The 18,137-nt window shown below is 41.1% G+C and overlaps 1 protein-coding gene across 2 annotated transcripts; it reads right to left on the reverse strand.

The window, feature by feature from the left end:
- Positions 1–656: 656 nt before the first annotated feature.
- On the reverse strand, positions 657–17,502 carry SUPV3L1 (Suv3 like RNA helicase). 2 transcript variants are annotated; one of them, XM_056495397.1, is made up of 15 exons: positions 17,207–17,502; positions 13,211–13,288; positions 12,851–12,958; positions 11,012–11,126; positions 10,282–10,450; positions 8,769–8,880; positions 8,410–8,487; positions 7,315–7,406; positions 6,755–6,935; positions 6,244–6,337; positions 5,369–5,588; positions 4,900–4,980; positions 3,261–3,437; positions 1,577–1,725; positions 657–1,209 (listed from the first exon to the last, which is right to left on the reverse strand). In XM_056495397.1, the coding sequence occupies exons 1-15, from the start codon at positions 17,460–17,462 to the stop codon at positions 714–716; spliced, it is 2,406 nt and encodes an 801-aa protein (XP_056351372.1). In that variant the 5' UTR covers positions 17,463–17,502; the 3' UTR covers positions 657–713. The 2 variants fall into 2 exon arrangements, with proteins under 2 accessions (XP_056351372.1, XP_056351373.1); XM_056495398.1 differs by lacking the exons at positions 13,211–13,288; positions 17,207–17,502 and having other exon boundaries at positions 12,900–12,921.
- Between the last annotated feature and the right edge of the window lie 635 nt (positions 17,503–18,137).

Genomic DNA, 18,137 nt, shown 5'->3' on the forward strand with positions numbered 1-18,137 from the left:
TCTCCTCAGGCAGCCCAGCAACATGTAAGGTGCTGAAACCCATTTCTGTAAATACACAGCAGTTTCAGCATCTGATTCTTTCCACTCTCCAGTATCCATACTGGGAGCTCAAAACTGCTAACCTAAAAACCAAATCACACAGCATCATAATCACCCTTCAGATTAGAGAACTGAAATTCACTCCGAAATTCTTGTGGCCAGAATTCCATCACTCCTGACATATTACCACAAATGCTTTTCATCTCCTTCCACATTTTCACAGGACACAATGATTAGAGGCACATGATTCCTATCACTATTCTAAGCCAATTTTGTTCCAGGCTGTTCATTACTTGTTTGTGATCTGTTAAACTCTGCTCTTTGAGAAGGGGTGGAATGAGTAGCTAATTCATTACTAGTGAAATATCTGACATTTATTGATGATGAGAGGATATCTTGCAAGAAGACACCAAGTTCAAATTTTCACAGAGCAGCAGATCATACACTTAATGCTGAACACCATGATTGAAAGAGTGCACAGCTGAGTGGCAAAAACAAAAACTTATGGCCTCTGAGCTTTTAGGAGTTCATTTCTCTGAGTGCTTCACATTACTGGTCATAGGAGAAGGAAAAACATCAAGGAGCAGCAGCAGTGTAAACATGACATGTCAAAGAGGTTATTAAAATAGTATTTTATTTTATGAATAAAAACTAAACAGAATTAGGACATGGTTCTATTTTCTCTTTTTCCTTGTTTCCTTTGAAGTATGCTGATCATCTCTTTTTGAACCAAAGCCATATCTACCATTCCTGTGCTGATCCTGCCACTCACTCTCCAGCTGCCTCAGCATTTCCTGTGTCAGAAGTCCCTCCTGCAGCAATCTGTTGGCAAGAGATCCACGTCCATAGCTTTTCACATCCTCCTGCCTGCTGCCAAGCCGAGAGGGTCTCGAGTTCTTGGCTCTTCTCAGTCCTGCAGCCTCCACTGCAATGGACAGGGCCTCTGTGGAGGCTGCACCGTGACGGTCTGAAACTGCCCTGGCATCCTTCTGAGTCCTTGAGAGAGGAAAGTCTTCTGAGATAGCCTCAGCTGTGCCAGGAGCAGCTGCAGACTGGGATGCTCGGATCAGCTTGGTGATGTTGCAGACACCAATCTGGATAATGTCATCCAGTTTTTTCTGAATGTCCCTTACAAGGACAGCGTCAGGGAACATATCCACAAAGCGGTAACTGAAGGGAGGCAAAAGAACACACAATCAAACCTTCTCACTGGGACAAAGATGGGATATACACTAAGTAGAAAGAAGATTTATCACATGCTGCATGGGAAGGTCACCGTATTTTAATTTGTATTTCAGCTGCTCCAGTCCAGGATCACCTTGTTTCTACCTTTCTCTTTCTGTCAGTCACAAACTGCTCCCTGCAGAACTCAATGCCTCAAGATTGCATTGTCAAGATCCTCTACAAGGCCAAAGGAGCCCATCCTGCACCATGTACATATGGGCTCAAAAACACTGCATTTCTAGGACTGTAAGTCATAAATAATTGGGGAAAAAAAATTAAACAACCCACCACTTTTCAAGCACAAAGACAATACCTTAACCACAGATAGAGGTCAAAAACATCGTGCACAGCTTCAAGGTGCACAAGTTCCTTGATGTTTTTTGGAGCAGCTAAGGGCCACTTGGTGTGCCGGCAGAGCCAGTCGAAGGTCAGCGGCTCATTTCTACTGAACTGCCGTGCAAACTGAAAAACAAGCAGATTCAGTCAAGTCCTGTTAGTCAGGAAACAAGAAATCCCCAAAGAGTTAACTTCCCCCGAGTCTGTATACATAGAATACTCCATAAAATACCTGCTTTGTTTTACACAACCCAAATGCCACACATTCTTTTACTTAATTACTCAACACAGGAGTCACCTCTCCTTTCCAGGGCCTCATTAATACAATTTGTCCATGGGCCATGCACAGAGTTCAGCAACAAAAGCACAGAGCTATCCAGAAAAGCTTAACACTGAAGGCATTTGATTTCATCTAGCAAAGCAGATGGACTTTGTGTCTTTTTAAATCCTCCTTCTCCTATGTGGCTAATTATCTTGTTTCAGGGTTGCCAGGGTTCAGAATATTAAAAAACCTGGTTTAGGAAACACACTACCCACAAACCAAACAGATTAACCTGCACTAGAAATCTGCTCTTCTGAAACTCAGATATCTCAGCTCTTCAACTAACAGAAAAACAAGTCAAATAAGATTTAAATGTAAAATTTTCAAGAATGCTGATGACTTGGAATAACTGTTTCCTATCTGGCTGATACTGAAGTGGGTTTTCTTGGCCAAGGAATAGGGCTTAAATTCACACAAGCATTCACAACAGCTTACCTCCCTCTAACACCACATTATGGCCCTCTGCACCTTCACTACTTGGAATCCAAAAGCTCAGCATTTTCCTAACAAGGCACTTTTTTCCAGTCTTTAATCAATCACTCATTTTTTAAGGATTATTACCCAGTTTTGAGAAGCAGAGTTCTAATATTTCTGACATGAGGGCACCACATCAGTTTCATTTTTATATTAATTCATTTTAAAAGTTTAATGCAGTCTTTAAAAAGGTAACAATGGCAATACTGTCTAACAAAGTAACAGTCCCAAGTGACATTATTATTAAATCTGAAAAATCAGCTGACTATAAATTCCTCAAAATAATCACTCTGAGGGCACAGCAAAAAACAATTCATCCAGGCCTGAAAAGTAAAGTGACATAATTCTGAGAGCAACTTCCAGCTCTGTGTTTTCTGAGGTTTAAATTCTATGTAACTGTATTACAGCATCAGCAATCACCCTTAATCCCACATTCTCTCCTTTTGTTGACAAGCTAACAGCTCAAAGAAGAAGTAACTTGGTTTTTAATGACTGCTTTTAGGAACACTAGTGCAAAGCTTTAGGGAACACAAATCTCATCTCTCCCAGTTCAGAGCTGGCATACAAGGACAAGCAGTAGGATCTTCAGAGGCAAACAGCAGAAGCTGCCCAAACTTCAACCTACATCATGATGATCAGTTTTCAGAAGTTAAAACCTCTGGTCCATAAAAATAGTGGACAATTCAACACATATCCAGCTATTTTATGTATATTTTATGTATATGCAAGCACTTCAAGAAAAATCTCAAATTATCTGATAGCAAAGCCCACAACAAATACAGCAGCTAGACACAGTCCCAGTGCACCAAAACCTTCTTGGTCCAATATAAACACCACATTTTTTGAGGGGAAAAAAATAGCTGACCTTCAACAAAGTGGTACACACAAAAGGCTCTTTTCTGTTCAAGGGTGCAGTGCAGAAGACGTATCGTGATCGCAGATTTAGCGGAATGTGCTGAATCATATCTGCCAGAAATTTAAAGTCATCAATATTGCAGACAAAGTACATCCCATCGACTTGTGAGAGGCTCACAAAAATATCCTGTGAAAATAAAACCAAATGTCAGAATGTTATTGCAGGAGAGGGTTGTTAAGCTTTGCCTTACCAAACAAAAAAATTATTTAGCCTTTGAAAGACTACTTCTACTGAAAGAACAATTGAAAACCATCAAATCTGACCACAGTAATAAAAAAGCAGGCAGGGGAGTCCCTCCTACTCTCTCAGCAGAATTTGCATTAAATTCTCCCACACAGGATTAGAGGAGAAGACATAACACACAACACTTTATTTAAATGCTTTCAGTCAGTCTCCTAATTAACAAAGTTCTGGAAGGGTACATTTTAGGTACAAAGAACAGCATCACAGGAACCTGTTACCACTGTGTTTAGAAATTTCTCCAAGTTCATCACTTAGCATGACCCAAAAAGCTAACTTTACAGCATGCAATTCAATAATTGGGGTATTTTTAGTTCAATGTCAGGATCAGATCTATTTTAGGAAGAAGGAAGTATTCCAATAGAGGAGTTCAAAGTAAACATGGAGAAATGGAAAATGCACCCTGCAGGGGGTATTTTATGGGCCTCCAAAATTATTTCTCTAACATAAATCTTTTAAAGATTTTTTTAAAAAACATCTTTAAAGAAATGCTGAGCTTTTTAATTAAATATGTGACTGAATATTTAAGAGACAAAACCAACACAAGGTTTTTATCTTAATACTACTGTGCTAGCCCAAAAATTGCTAATTTAAAAATTTTAAAGATGTGTTGTTACCCTACCAGACTAAGTCTTCCAGGAGGTCTCCAGGTATAATCTTTTATTTCAAGGTTAGAAATAACACATTTTGCTACATAACAGCAGATCAGCAGGAACAATAATGCACATTTAAAACCATGAAAGCTGCCAAGGATTTCTCAGTTTACTAAAAGCTGTGATAACATTTTTTCAATACAGTATTGGAATCTTAATTTGTACTTTATAATGTTTAGGTACATCCAAGAACTAGTACCTAAGGAGGAGATTGAATTGATTCCACAAAATCAGTTTTCTAAAAGCTACAAACACACTGTTTCACCACAAAATTCACAGAAACAGGGAAAAAAAAATCAGGTAGCTTTCAGATATGTGGAAATCTGACATGACCAACTTCCCAGGAATTTTCAAATAATTTATTTCAATTTAGATCTCTAATATCTTCAGCCTCAGACTGAAATGTCTACATTTAAATTTCAAAAAGCTGGAATGAAAAAGCTGCTGCACAGTTTTAAACACTGTGTAAAAATGACTGACATGTTTCAACCGCTTTCAAGTTTATTGTAGCACAGAAAAGTTAAACATCCTAAACCTCTCTGCAGTCACTTGTGTGGCAGAGAGAAGAATCCAAGTGATTAAAAAACACACACAGGCTGTCTTGTCAGGTCTCCCAAAGGCAGGTTTGCACAAAGCAGTGACTATTAGTGGTACTAAATTTTGAAAGCAGAAGGTAATATTTTGATCATTCTTACGATTAAGTTGGATAGAGTGGCATCAGGAAGATGATAAGCAAACATTTCTATCTGCTCAGGAGTAGGGTGTAGGCCAGCTGCCTAAATGGAAAATAAAGAAAAAACCTTCCATTAATTCTCAGCATTGCTTCAAAGTTAATGCACCAGAAACAACATATTAAAAGACAAAATGTAAGAAACCAAAGCACCCTGCAGACTCCAGTTTGTTTAGCATACTTAGCTAAATCAACTTAAGTTAAAAAAGAACTTAAAGAACTTTTAATTCTTAAAAGTGCAAATTCAATATAAAAGCAACACTGCAAGTCTCCAAATGGATAAAATATAAAATATATTCAAAGCCACTCTGGCAAAACACAACCCATTTTCATTACTAAATTGCAACCAGACAGAAGGAAAATATAATTTGGGCTCAGAACATCATAAGCCAGCCCCAGAGCACAGCTGTACAAAGTGGCACTGAGGCTCTCACCTTGACAGGGGGCACAGCATCACTGAGAATCCCCCTCAGCTGCACCAGGTCTTCGCGGTGCATGGTTGTGACCTCGCCCTGTTTGAAGGAGGAGCCGAAGCGCCCGGCCCTGCCCGCGATCTGCAGGGCCTGCGAGGTGGTGATGGAGTCTATCTCCTTCTCTCCCTTCTCATTCACAGTTGGCTTTACTATGGAGTTAAAAATTATCCTTCTTATACACCTGGAATTTTCAAACAAAAACTAATTATTGTTTGCAGATTACTTCCAATATGAAGAATTAAAGCTTTTGCTTTTTTATAAGCTTTTTCTCCTCTATAAATTAGGGTATCACAGGTAGAGCTTATGAACACAGCATATTCTAAAAGGCAGGAGAAGGCTACTGGCTAGCTGAAGGAGAATGATCATCCCTGCACACATTAATCATGTCCTAATCACCTCCCAATCCATCCAGCACCACCTGCCTCAGCAGTTTGCAGCAATGTGAGTGTATATCATTCACCAATTAAATACATCTGAAACTGGGCTGAACTTGCTCTGCATTTCACAAATGCAAGAGAGTGGTAACTCTGACCATTTGACTCCAGTTGATCCAGCACATTTGACTCCAGTTGATCCAGTGGGCTCTGTCATCTACAGCCAACTATCACCTTAATTAGGCCAAGGGAGCAATTTAGTTCTTAAAAGCAATTTTAAAATTAGTTCTGCCTAGCCAAATTGATCACTACTTCAAAATTGAAAGGTATATACTGCGTTGTCTAGACACAGCAGGTACTTAGATGAGTTAATCAGACTAGGGAGATAAAAAGTAATGAAATTAATGTAGCAGTCACACCCAAAGGAAAATAAAAGTAGCATAACCTGCTGCAAGTACTTACAAATTGAGTCCCATTCCAATTGCATCTGTAGCAACTAAAATTTTGCACGGATCATCAGGATCATTGAATTTCTTTGCCTGCTCAAGCTTTGTTCCTAAAACAGAATGACAGAACACTTCACATAGCAAACTTCATACAAAATAAAGACAACCCATCACTAAGTCAAACATCATTATAACAGGCTAAGAAAAAAAAGAAATAAATTGGTATTTGGCCACAGATGGGGGGAGGGGGCAGGAGGGATTTAAATCATTCCCAGAGCTGTGGATAGACCTCATTTAATTATATCTATCTGAAGATCCAAATTAAGTACATAATAAAGGTCTAATCCCAAGATTAAAACACCAGTCAATGAAAGCTGATTACTTTCTCTAGCTATATAGGGTAGCAAATCTAGGAAACGTGCAGTGCTTTATTTTAAAATCAAGCAAGCAGTACAAGGGGGTTTTCTCCTAAGAAGAGCAGCAAGAAACAGAACTCCCCCTTAACAATAAAAGCACAAGTGCTTTACCTGGAGGCAGACTGCCATATATGACAGCACATTCTAATCCTCTGGCTTCAATCTGCCGGCTCACAGAGTAAATGTCATTCTTACTGAAACAGACAATGCAGTCCCCAGGCCGGAGGTTATCCAAGGACTCCAAGGCATAATCCAGCACAGTCAGAGGAGTCAGTCTCTCGTAGTTTCGGACCTAGAATTGAAGGTGTCAAAGATGGTGTCTTTTTAAACTCAAATTCCATTGTATTGAGACATCCTGTAAAGTCAGCAAACTTGAGAGCACCGTGCCCTCCTGGAAGATCGGAACTATAAAAAATGTCCATACACAGCTGTAGCAGCTGCAGCATCCCCTGAAGGCACTCATCAAACCAGTATCTTCTTTCAGAAAAACAGTACCACTATTTAAAAAGAGAAAGGACTTTGCAACATCTTTGCTTTACAGAAACTGAGACACATTTTAACAAGGCTTCCTGCAGAGAAGTGATACCCCCAGAAAGGACCCTACATTTTTCATCCTGTTTTACAGCAAAGAGAACCTGATATTCTGTTCACAGCTTCTCAGAATTACTTACTTCAACTTCCTCCCCTGTAGTGTACATGAGCTCTGTCACCAAGTCAATAGCAGCAGGTTCTCCACAAACGTGGATTTCTTCGGCACAGAGGCCTGAAGAAGGTCCAGTGAAACAAAAAGCAAAATGTTACTTGTTTAGATACAACAGTAACTTTAGCTGGCTCTTAAGGTATCAAAAAAACTGTCTTTTGGTTGCTAAACACAATCCTTCAACAACCCAAACCTCCACCTAAAGCCTCTCTCACAAGACACTATTTCCCTAGAGCTGCTCTTGGATCTCTTACCAACAGGTGATATTGACAATTCATTGGTGCAATAATCAGAGCAGCCAAAATGAGATAGCCTCAGCCACTGAACAAATGGAGGAAAGCTTTGAGTATGTTTTATTTACCACTCATGTTTTACTAACTCCCAAACCCCAGCAGGACTGAGTTTTGTTTTCTGCATAAATTCACCTCCAATTCAGTCAGAACAGAACAGGGAAAAACAGGAAGTAAAGAAGTGTGACAAATCTGCTGAACTTAGAATCAAAAGCAACAAAAGGAAGGGTCAAGAGGGAATCAGATTCCAAATTTCTGTTCCAAATATGAGGGAAAATTTTTCAAAAATTCCTCTAGAAAAAAATCTAGAACTATCAAAACCAGCATTCTTCTAAGAACATAACAGATTGATGCAGCTCTGTAAATGAGCCATTTGAAATTAACACTATAAAATATTTAAAGTTACCATGATTTGGCAGAATCTACTGAAAACTGGTGTTGTTTTAATTGAATGGAAAAGCATACTTCTTGGAAATAGTCAATGTAAAAGAACAGCAAAATGGAGTAAAGACTCCCTATTGGCCAAGAAAAGAAAAATAAGAGGCATCTGAACAAAATTTTAAAAACCCATTTGTTAAGTAAAACACAGGCAGCTTCCTGTCATGCAGACAAATCCTCTGAGGCACAGTATCTCTTTTAACTACCTGTGAGAAGACATGAGGAAGAAATACTTCTATTTTGCATCACATATTATAACCACTAATGACTATACTGACTGCTAAGCTTGAATTTCATGTGCCATTAAGCTAATTCATTGCCAACACAAACAAGCTTACCTAGAAGGGCTCTTGTCCAAGCCCAGCCTCTGGCAGGATCTCTGATCATCTGAATTTCATCTATCACAGCAACTTCATCTTAAAACAAAAGAAAAATATGATTCACCAAGGAAGAGCATCTAGAACAGCAGTACAAGACACAAAGGAACTGAAGGAACTTTTAGGTTTCCTAAAAAAGGTTGCTCAAACAAAGCTAATCCTCTATCACCAAAAAGCTACTCTGAGATGATCCAAGTTCCTTGAACTGCTCAATCATAATTCAAATAAGAGTGAAAAAGAAGAGCTCAGCTACTTTTGAGTCCAAGCAATAACACACACAAGGGTACACAGACAGGACAGAAACAAGTATGTGTACTTACAAGGTGTATTAGTGCTGCACATTTCAATGGTACAAGCAACATGAGGGGCCTGTCTGGCATCTTCATTGGCAAACACACGCTCTTCTCCTGTCACCAGGTCACATGGCACGTTCTGAAGGCATGCAGAAATCTCAGGTTAAGTTTCTTCTACATTAAAGAATCAATCCCCCTTTCCAAAGAGGACAAAAGCAGTTTCTTACACTAGTTTCTAGGACAGTGTAATATAAGCTATCCAGGAAATAACTACTCAGCCTTGAGAGACTTGTGCCTTGTATTTAAGTCCTATCAGAGTGGAGGTTTAATGAAGGTGGGGGGGGGGGCTATCTGTAACTAGATGCCTTCCCCTACTCCTGCAGAGCATTTCAGAGCTGTCACATCTGCTACAAAAGAACTGTTAGAAGAGTACAAGGGACTCACAGAGCAAGGCCCAGCAGTGAAGGAGCCTTGTAAGCTCCAGCCTGCCCCATCTCCTCTGGCAATTGCCCTGCTGCCTTGTACTCACACAGCAAGAGCTCATGAGGATTAGCTGTGAGACAGCTGAGGCCTCCACCCTGCCAGCCCTACACTCCTTGCTGCTGATGGCTGCTCCATCCATACCTACAGCCACCTGCAGAGCCCTGCTGGAAGCCTGGTAACACCCCAAGGGCCTAAACATGACCCAGGAGCCAGCAACTGGAAAGTTCTGACACACACACTAGACACATAGAAGTTCCACTTTTCTCCAGCAAGGAGCATCACTGCATGGTACCCAGTCACTCTGTGACTACACATGGTACATTACAGCAATCTCCTAGGACAAGCCAATCTTTCTGATGTGTTGCTCAGACAGACTGGTAATAAGACTTACAAATTCTACATTAAAAAAAGAGAAATCACATCACTACTTTACACACACACTGTGCTAACATGTGGTATGTGATTGTAGTGCTCCAGAACTGGTCTGGTTTTCTGCAGCTGGAAGCTCACTGGGGAGGAGCCTCCAAAAATATGCCAGAAGCAATATAAAACACTAATGAGAATTTACTCTAGGGACCTGATATACAACTGCTCTTCAATTCAACACATCTGCATCTGCAGAATTTTTCAAGGATAGTGAAGTGAAATACATTTATACATCGAAGCAGAAGGTTGAGGAGATTAAGCAAGGATAGTTTTTTGTGTAGAAATAATAAAGGACATGGACAAAAGAAGGCATGGTGCCCATGCTGAAAAACCTAATAGTAGAACCAGGCTCATCCAGGGAGCAACAAATTTCAGAAGACAAGAGGCAGATTACAGGGATGACTGCATTGCATGTGCTCTGGGGACAGTACTGTTCCACTTGAGGAAATGATGTTCCATTCTGCTCCTAAAGCAGAAATGCACAACTGATTTCACATGAGCTGACACCACTGCAAAGCAAAGGCACCTCCTCAAGCACAGGGCTACAGAGACCACTACAGGACTTTACAGACATGCATTCATGAGACTGTTCAGGTACTAAGGATGTTGGTAAGTAATAAGACATACTGACAGCATCATTACTCTTTTGGAAGATCTCATGAGCCAGAAGTTTTAGTGGACCACAGTATATTCCAGATTTGGCTGACAAAAATCTCTGGATAGCATGGTAAGTTTTTCCACTGTTTGTAGGACCAGCATGGAATATTATCTTTCTCTGAATAGCCCTGGCATCTGGATACCTAAAGCAAAGACAAAAAAAAAAGCAGATCTGTTGAACATTTATCTGGATACTGATTCAGGAGAAACTGCAGATTAGCTTAAGCATTTATTTATTAATAATTTTAATGAGTGCTGAAAGCAGAAACATCAAGTTCTTAAGAGACAGTATAAAGAAGTTACTGTATCTTCCACATAGATCTTCTAAGTCATAAAATGCTTTCAAAGATTCAGAGTGAAATTCACACATTGCATACAAAATAATTCTCATTTTTCCCACAATTCTCTCTCCTTGATCTTATCAATATTTTAATGTTCTGATGTGCTACCTCCCAAATATATTGTTAGAAAACATCCTCCTGAAAAAGCCCCACCAACTCAGTGACTTTCACAGCTGATATAATTTTATTTTCTTATTAATTCAATGTGATGTATGTTGTAAAAAACACAAGAGTTCCTGACACAAATCATTGTAAAAACAGAGAAAAGAACTGAAAATGTAGCATAATTACATGGAAATGCACAGATTATGAAATTCTCTGACACTAAGGAAGGAAAGCATGCAGGCACTTCAGCACACTGACCAGTTGGGTGGCAGCCTCAGGTCGCTGATCTTGCGCAGATCATCCATGCAGTCCAGCATTGGAAAGATCTGCTTTGCATGCCTCAGGAAAAATGGAAATAGATCATCCACGTGGCCTAGAAGAACAAAACCTTTTCAGAAAGTCTGTGTGCTTGTCTGAGTGTCTACCATCAGAATAAACTTTGAAAAAAAAATTTCTACTACTTCCACCCCGCGCTTAAGTAATCCTTTCAACTTCTGGCTCTCTGCAAAGTTCAATAATTATCTCAGTGGCAAAAAGGGAAACTAACACAAGTACATGACTCATTTAGCAATGGAATACAAACACAATAATATGAAAAAATGCATCTCATTTCAATATATTCACTCTGCTCAGCCTACAGAACCTCTAAGTAAAAATGAGAAACTGTGAAAAAGCCGGAAGAGAAATAGCTTCTCTGTCTTAAGATTTTAGCCCATTTTTCCTAAATTCGTGAGAAGAGAAGAGAAGAGAAGAGAAGAGAAGAGAAGAGAAGAGAAGAGAAGAGAAGAGAAGAGAAGAGAAGAGAAGAGAAGAGAAGAGAAGAGAAGAGAAGAGAAGAGAAGAGAAGAGAAGAGAAGAGAAGAGAAGAGAAGAGAAGAGAAGAGAAGAGAAGAGAAGAGAAGAGAAGAGAAGAGAAGAGAAGAGAAGAGAAGAGAAGAGAAGAGAAGAGGAGCTTTTAAAATGCTTTTATGAATAAAGACAGAAAAACAGATCTGCAGCTTCTCTAAGCTAACGAGACTTAGGATGCTGGTTCCAAATTTTAAGTTTCCAATCCCTAGGAGAGAAAATAAAAATACTAAAATCAACTAAGATGAGAAATCCAGGTTCACTCTTCTGAATGTTTGCAAAGTAGACACGTGGGCCTTAAAGGTCCCATTTCAGGTCACTCTCCTCCTGTCCAGCTCTCACAGAATTTCAAAGAACAATCTTGATATAAAAAACTGTTATTATCAAACATACACACACAAAAAGAAAAAGCAGTGTTTTGGGGTATGTTGGAGTGTTTTTGTTTTGTTGGGGGGGGGGATGTTCTATTTTGGGGAAGGTTAAATTAAGAATTATTATTCAACGTATAAAAATTATTGTGGAATTTTTTTAAAAGCTGTAATAAATTTAATTATCATCTTTGGACAAGGAAAACTCAAAAAGTTTCAATATTTCTGTATATAAGTTATAAGGCATAATGCTCATATATAGGCAAATAAGGAGTGGAAATGAGAAAATCCTGTGGAACATTCTATGCACAAGAAATACAATGAGACAATCTCCTAAGATGGCCAACATTTAAAATTGACACGTTTACATTTTAAGACAAAAATCCCATCGTTAAAACACACACTGTGCAGCTTGAACCCTGGAGAAAGCTGATTCTGCTGCTCCCAGCTGGCATCACCTCTCAGTTAAGTGCTGTTAATCACAACACAGGATGCACTAAGCAGGCAAACACCTCTGTGAGTGCCACAGGCAATCAGAGCACTGTCACAAAGCTGCCCCTAAAGCCACCAGCTGGGAGAAAGCTCTCCAAGTGCCCCCTAGTGACTGCTGGATCTTAAAGAGAGGAATAAACAGCCAGCAGTGTTTTCATTTCAGCCCTCAACAGATGCTGTACAACAGGCTGCTTCTCTTGCTAACACCACCACATCTTTCATTTCCACTTCAGGAGATTTAAGAAGTGAACATTCCCTTCGATGGGCACAAATGTCTCTGATAAGGACACAGAGATTTTTAATCCCTCTGTTCACATGTACATAGGTAAGTATACAGGGCAAAAACAAGTAAAAATGTACATTTTACTTTACAAGCACTCCAGATACTTGCCTGCACCACAGCATATATCATTGAGAATAATATGCAAATCAGCACTCACAGAACTGGACTCCATGATATACTTCCTAAAGCTTATAAATGCTTGGTGAAAGAGGCGAGCTGCAATAAACAAAAAAAGGAACAAAATGAATGTGGTCAGGATCAGAAAAGTCTATTTGTAAATACCCAATAAAACAATGAAGCAATTAATTAAAAACTTATACCTTAATATAAGCTATTAAAAGTAAATATAAATGTTATTTGAACTGATGTAAAGAAGCAGTGTTGTGATAAAAAGATCACATCTAACACCATATTTGAATTAAAAGAGATTTCATATTAAAATATTATAAACTTAAAACATCTTCTTACCATCTAGTCCATTTTCTGCTCCTAGTCTTTGAATTTCTTTTCTTTTGTAGAACTTGTTTAAATTTTTTAGGACTTCACCTGTAAGAAAATAATAACTTTTTTCCAGCTTTCTCAAAATTAAATCACATTCTCCTGGCCCAAAGATCCTGGAAAGGATGAAAAGAACTTGACAGGAAACCATAAAGATGGGAACATGCAAGTAACAAGTCATGGAAAAAATTAATGTTTTGGGGTGGGTTTTTGTTTGCTTTTTATCAGCACCTATCAGAAGGTTTTAATATGAAAAGCAAATCTGCTTGAGCTACTTGGTGACAGCTTTTAATCAACATCCCGAGGCATGTTCTTCCCTCCACCCTGCTTCAGAAAGACAGTCTTCAGAAAGGTCAGGTAAACCAGACACAGTATTCTTTCTTTTCTCAGGTTAAAGAAAAGGAAGAAAAAACAGAGTTTATTCATGTGTATCACAAATTACTCAGCTTTCTTTGAATAAACTCTCTTATAAACTTATTAAGAAACTCTTTCCCTCCCCTAAAAGGCAAGTTCAGTGTTGCAACAAAATTGTATTTACTCAAGTAAACACTGATTTTAGTTCATTAAATGTTAGTTAAATGGCAGTGCAAAAAGATGTGTCCCCTTTCCATCTACAGCAGATCAGAAATTCAGAAAAAATTTAGCAAATTTCATGAACACCTATTCATGAGCTTACACTATTAAAACTCAAGTCTGTGAGTTTTACAGCATTATAAAATGCTAGGAGTGATAAATGCAGCACACCAGTGACACAACACTGTCAAGTCCTGCTCTCTGCAGCTCACTGACACTGACACAACACGGAAAGCCTCCCATGAGATAAACCTTAAATTCCTGGAAGACTGCCTCTCTAAAAAGCTGTAACAGCAACAGTCCACAATATAAATCACCAGCTGATAAGAATATGGCAAATCTAAATGCACATCCCATACCCTGTGCACAGCTACAAGAGTCTCTTCATGGATTAACTCATGTTCTGGAATGCCCCCAAAGGCAAGAAGCAAGGGCACTGGCAGGATTACATTTCCTAGGAAGGCATCCACACTCACTTTAAGGGCTCCAAAATCAAAGACACACTGGAAAACTGTACAGTATAAGCAAGCACAGGGCTGAATGCTCTCCAGAGAGTCCCTAGGAAGCTCCAGCAATTAACACATCAGCCACACAGCTAAATTCACAGCCCATTGACCTTACTGCAAGATTAAAAGGTCAATGCCAAAACTGTTTCTATCCAAGGCAACATGACACTGGGACCACGCTGCCCTGCCACAAGCAAGGTCACAATCCTTTCTAAGCACAAATACTTGTCCTCACAATAAGGCAAATCTAAACAAAACAAAGCTGGCATGGCAGCCCACAAGGATAAGGGAGCTTATTTTAGAATTCCTCCCCAACTATTGGACTCCCATTGCCCAGCCCAAGCAACCTTGATCTAAACCCCCTGTTCAGGTATTTTTTATTCCTGCCACATGAATTGCTGCCAATACCTGGTCCTTCCTGACTTGCATTTCCCACAAGTAAAGCACAGCCCCATGGTCTGACAATTGAAGCCACAGAGCTGACATTCTGTGAGTTGATACAGAAGATACACACCCCAAAATTGAAAGCATTCATCAGCAATCACAGGTGTACACTTCCTATCAAGTCATGGAAAACAGAAACAGTGAATTAATTTCAGGTCTGTTACGAAGTTTTTACAAAACTGGCTTTACAGAAGTAAGCTTCTAAAAAGACCTTTATTCTTCCTAGCAGTGTTTGATTAGTGTGAAAACTATAATCACTCTCACTTGAGAAAGGAACCAGGTAACAAGATGATTCACACTGGAATTACACTCACTAAAAATTTTTCTTCCCCAGCTGTAACCAGAAAGCTCATAAATACACATCTTTCTTTATTGAATCTACTTTAGTACTTGGCAGCAGAATCTGACAAACTTTCACTTTTTTTACTTAAAATATAAAAAAAATAGATGTATAATACTATGTGTGGTCAGAATCTAAAGAGGGAAGCACAGAAAGACTATTTCGTTTTTAAAAAATCGCTACAGGTTAATGAATGTCTTGTCCAGTCTTCTCTAACATCACTGGGTTTCAAAACACCAATACTTTTAAAATACACTGTTGTTTTTTCAAAATACTCTTGCCACAAACAGAGCACTAGAGGCCAACAAGCCAGATGAGCACCACACAGATCTCCTGGCTGCTATTCTTTGCCAGTCTCACATGGAAGAACATCAGGCTGCCTGAAGTAGTTAATTTTTACCTGTGTGGCACACATAATTTTAGCCAATCTGTTCTCTCTCAACAACTTAGCAAACACCAAACAGTATCTATACTTATCTTCCCAGAGCATTTTAGTTGTAGTTTTCAAGATATCCAGCATAACTGCTCCTCTAATAAATGAGACAAAAGATAATGTTCAAGTAAGAAACCATCATCCATCTTTATTGGCATCTATGGAATGCATTATTCACAGAACACAGATTTTTGCACTACAGCTGTTCAGGATTCTTCAATCTGACTAGGTTTTTTTTAGCTTTCAGATATTCTTTTCTCCACAGTTCTGAACAATTAAAATCATTTGCCTATGCTCCTATACTCTGAAGTTAAGATAAATAATATGTCATCAGAACACTTAACTAGGAGGAGATATGAAAAATATTTCCCTCTGCACCCTTAATGCTTTTGGCTTGACAAACATCAAAAGAATTGAGAACTTATCTCTTATTTACCAAATCTTTAAAGATCATGGAGTTGTAAGATGACAGAACTGCCTGGGTTGGAAGGGACCTTAAAGACCATGTCACTCCAGTCCCCTGCCACGGGCAGGGACACCTTCCACTACCTCAGGCTGCTCCAAACCCCATCCAGCCTGGCCCTGGACACTTCCAGGGATGGGGCAGCCACAGCTTCTCTGGGCAACCCCTGCCATTGCCTCACCAACCTCACAGGAAGGACTTTTTCCTAATACCCAATCTAAACAACCCCCTGTCCATTTGTCTTATCACTTCACCCACTTGGGTTCTAGGCACTTTTACACACAGACAATCTCTTCGATCTGTAACAGCAACATTTGAGGAAATTATGCCTTTTAATTTCAGATACGTTCTGGAATGCACGAGATTGCAGTTTGGCTGCGGGACCCGCCTCAAGCCGAGCACCTTTACCCTGACCGCGCCAAAACAGAGAATAAAGGAGGAAGCACAGGGCACGCCTACCGGCCCTAGTCAATCACACAATATTCTGAGCTGGAAGGCACCCACACGGATCATACCCTGCACAGCCCAGCCCCACGAATCCCACCACATGCAGGTGCCATCTCACCCTACAACTTTTATTCCACTTCACCTTCGGGGGCACAATTAGCTACACTGGTCAGACACCCTGCAGGAAGGGTCTTTGTGACCCCAGGAAAAAGCCAGAGAGCAGCAGGGGCCAATTCCCTCAGCCCTCAGGAAGGTCACAGAACACGGCATCAATTAAGCTGGAAAAGTCCTCCACGATCATCGAGTCCAGCCTCTGACCGAACACCACCCTGTGCACAGAGCAGAGCACTGAGTCCCACATGCCGTCAATCGAGACGGTGACTCCACCACCCCGCTGGGCAGCCCTTTCCAATGTTTAACCATTTCTGCTGTGAAGAAATGCCTCCCAATGCCCAAGCTAAACCTCCCCGGGCACAGCTTGAGGCCGCTTCCTCTCATCCCGACCCCCATGCGGCTGCAGCCTCCTGTCAGGGAGCTGGAGAGAACGAGGTGTTCCTTGAGGCCCTAGCCGAGCCCCATCAGCTTCCCCAGCCGCTCCCCATCCGATTTTCGCTCCAGCTCTGCAGTCCTGCTCTGGATTAACTCGAGCTCCTCAACGTCCTTCCCGAACCGAGCGGACACAGCGCTCGAGGCGCGGCCTCACGGTCGGTGCCCGAGGATCGCCCGCCCCACGTCCCCTCACGGTCCCGCCCGCACTCACTCTTGTCGAGGGGCCGTGTGAGCTCGGCGCCCACATCTTCTTCGGCCGCGCCGCCCAGGCCGGGCTTCAGCGGCACGGGCACGAAGAGCGAGGTGTCGGGGGCGCGAGAGGAGGCGCCGCCGTCCCCGGACGATGCGGAGGAGGAGGCGGCGGGGCGGACGCGGCGGGGAGCGGCGGCAGCGGCGCCGCCATGGCGGAGCGCGAGCCCCGCGCGCGCCGGGAGCCGCCGCAGCAGCGGCCACGCGCAGCGACTCATCCGCGGACAAGGGCGGCGGCGCCCGGCCTAACGCGTCATCACCCCGCGCCCGCCCCGCCCCTCCGCGCGTGCGCGGCGCCGTCCCCCGCCCCGCCCCTACCCGAGCCCTCAGGGAGCGCAGCGCCCCTCACACACAGACAAGGCCGGTTTAGTGAGAATACAGCTTGTTTAATAATTCAAATAGCAGCTTAGGATGTTTTCCCCCCGCTCGTTATACATGTTTGCACAATCTGAGGCTGGTTAAGTACAATCAAGTTTTTGAAAATCATTGTTCCCAGGTTTACGACATGCAAGTGACCATGAAAATATTTGGCTTTTTTTTTTTTTTTTTTTTCAAACTTTATTCTTTTAAGTTTCTGAACAGGCACTTACATGAGGGAGTTGGATTTGCTCTCAGCCGAAGATATCCGCCTTAGGAGTATCCTAGCATAAAGTACACAGAGTCTTTGCTTTATCAAAGTGCCGCAGTAATAAAACAGTTCTTACAGAAATGTAATTCGATTATTTACTTACTCATAAAGTAAGGTTACCAATGACACTTGCACCTGAGTTGAGAGGCCTTGGTTGGAAGGCCAGGTGAACTCCAAGTGCAAGCTGCCCTCCTCACAGCAGGCTGCCATTTGTGCCTGACAACAGGCCCCACACTCTGTGGTGAACAGATGAACACTAACTCCT

This window comes from Oenanthe melanoleuca, chromosome 6 (genome assembly GCF_029582105.1).
Source record: "Oenanthe melanoleuca isolate GR-GAL-2019-014 chromosome 6, OMel1.0, whole genome shotgun sequence".
Classification (NCBI taxonomy): Eukaryota; Metazoa; Chordata; class Aves; order Passeriformes; family Muscicapidae; genus Oenanthe; species Oenanthe melanoleuca.

Excerpts from the sequence above, each read along its gene's own strand:
- SUPV3L1 (XM_056495397.1), bottom strand. The coding sequence starts at position 17,462 with ATGAGTCGCTGCGCGTGGCCGCTGCTGCGGCGGCTCCCGGCGCGCGCG. Across the intron at positions 7,407-8,409 it reads TTGGACAAGAGCCCTTCTAG|GCCTCTGTGCCGAAGAAATC; the intron begins GTAAGCTTGTTT and ends GACCTTCTTCAG. Across the intron at positions 6,936-7,314 it reads CTACAGGGGAGGAAGTTGAA|GTCCGAAACTACGAGAGACT; the intron begins GTAAGTAATTCT and ends CTTCAATTCTAG.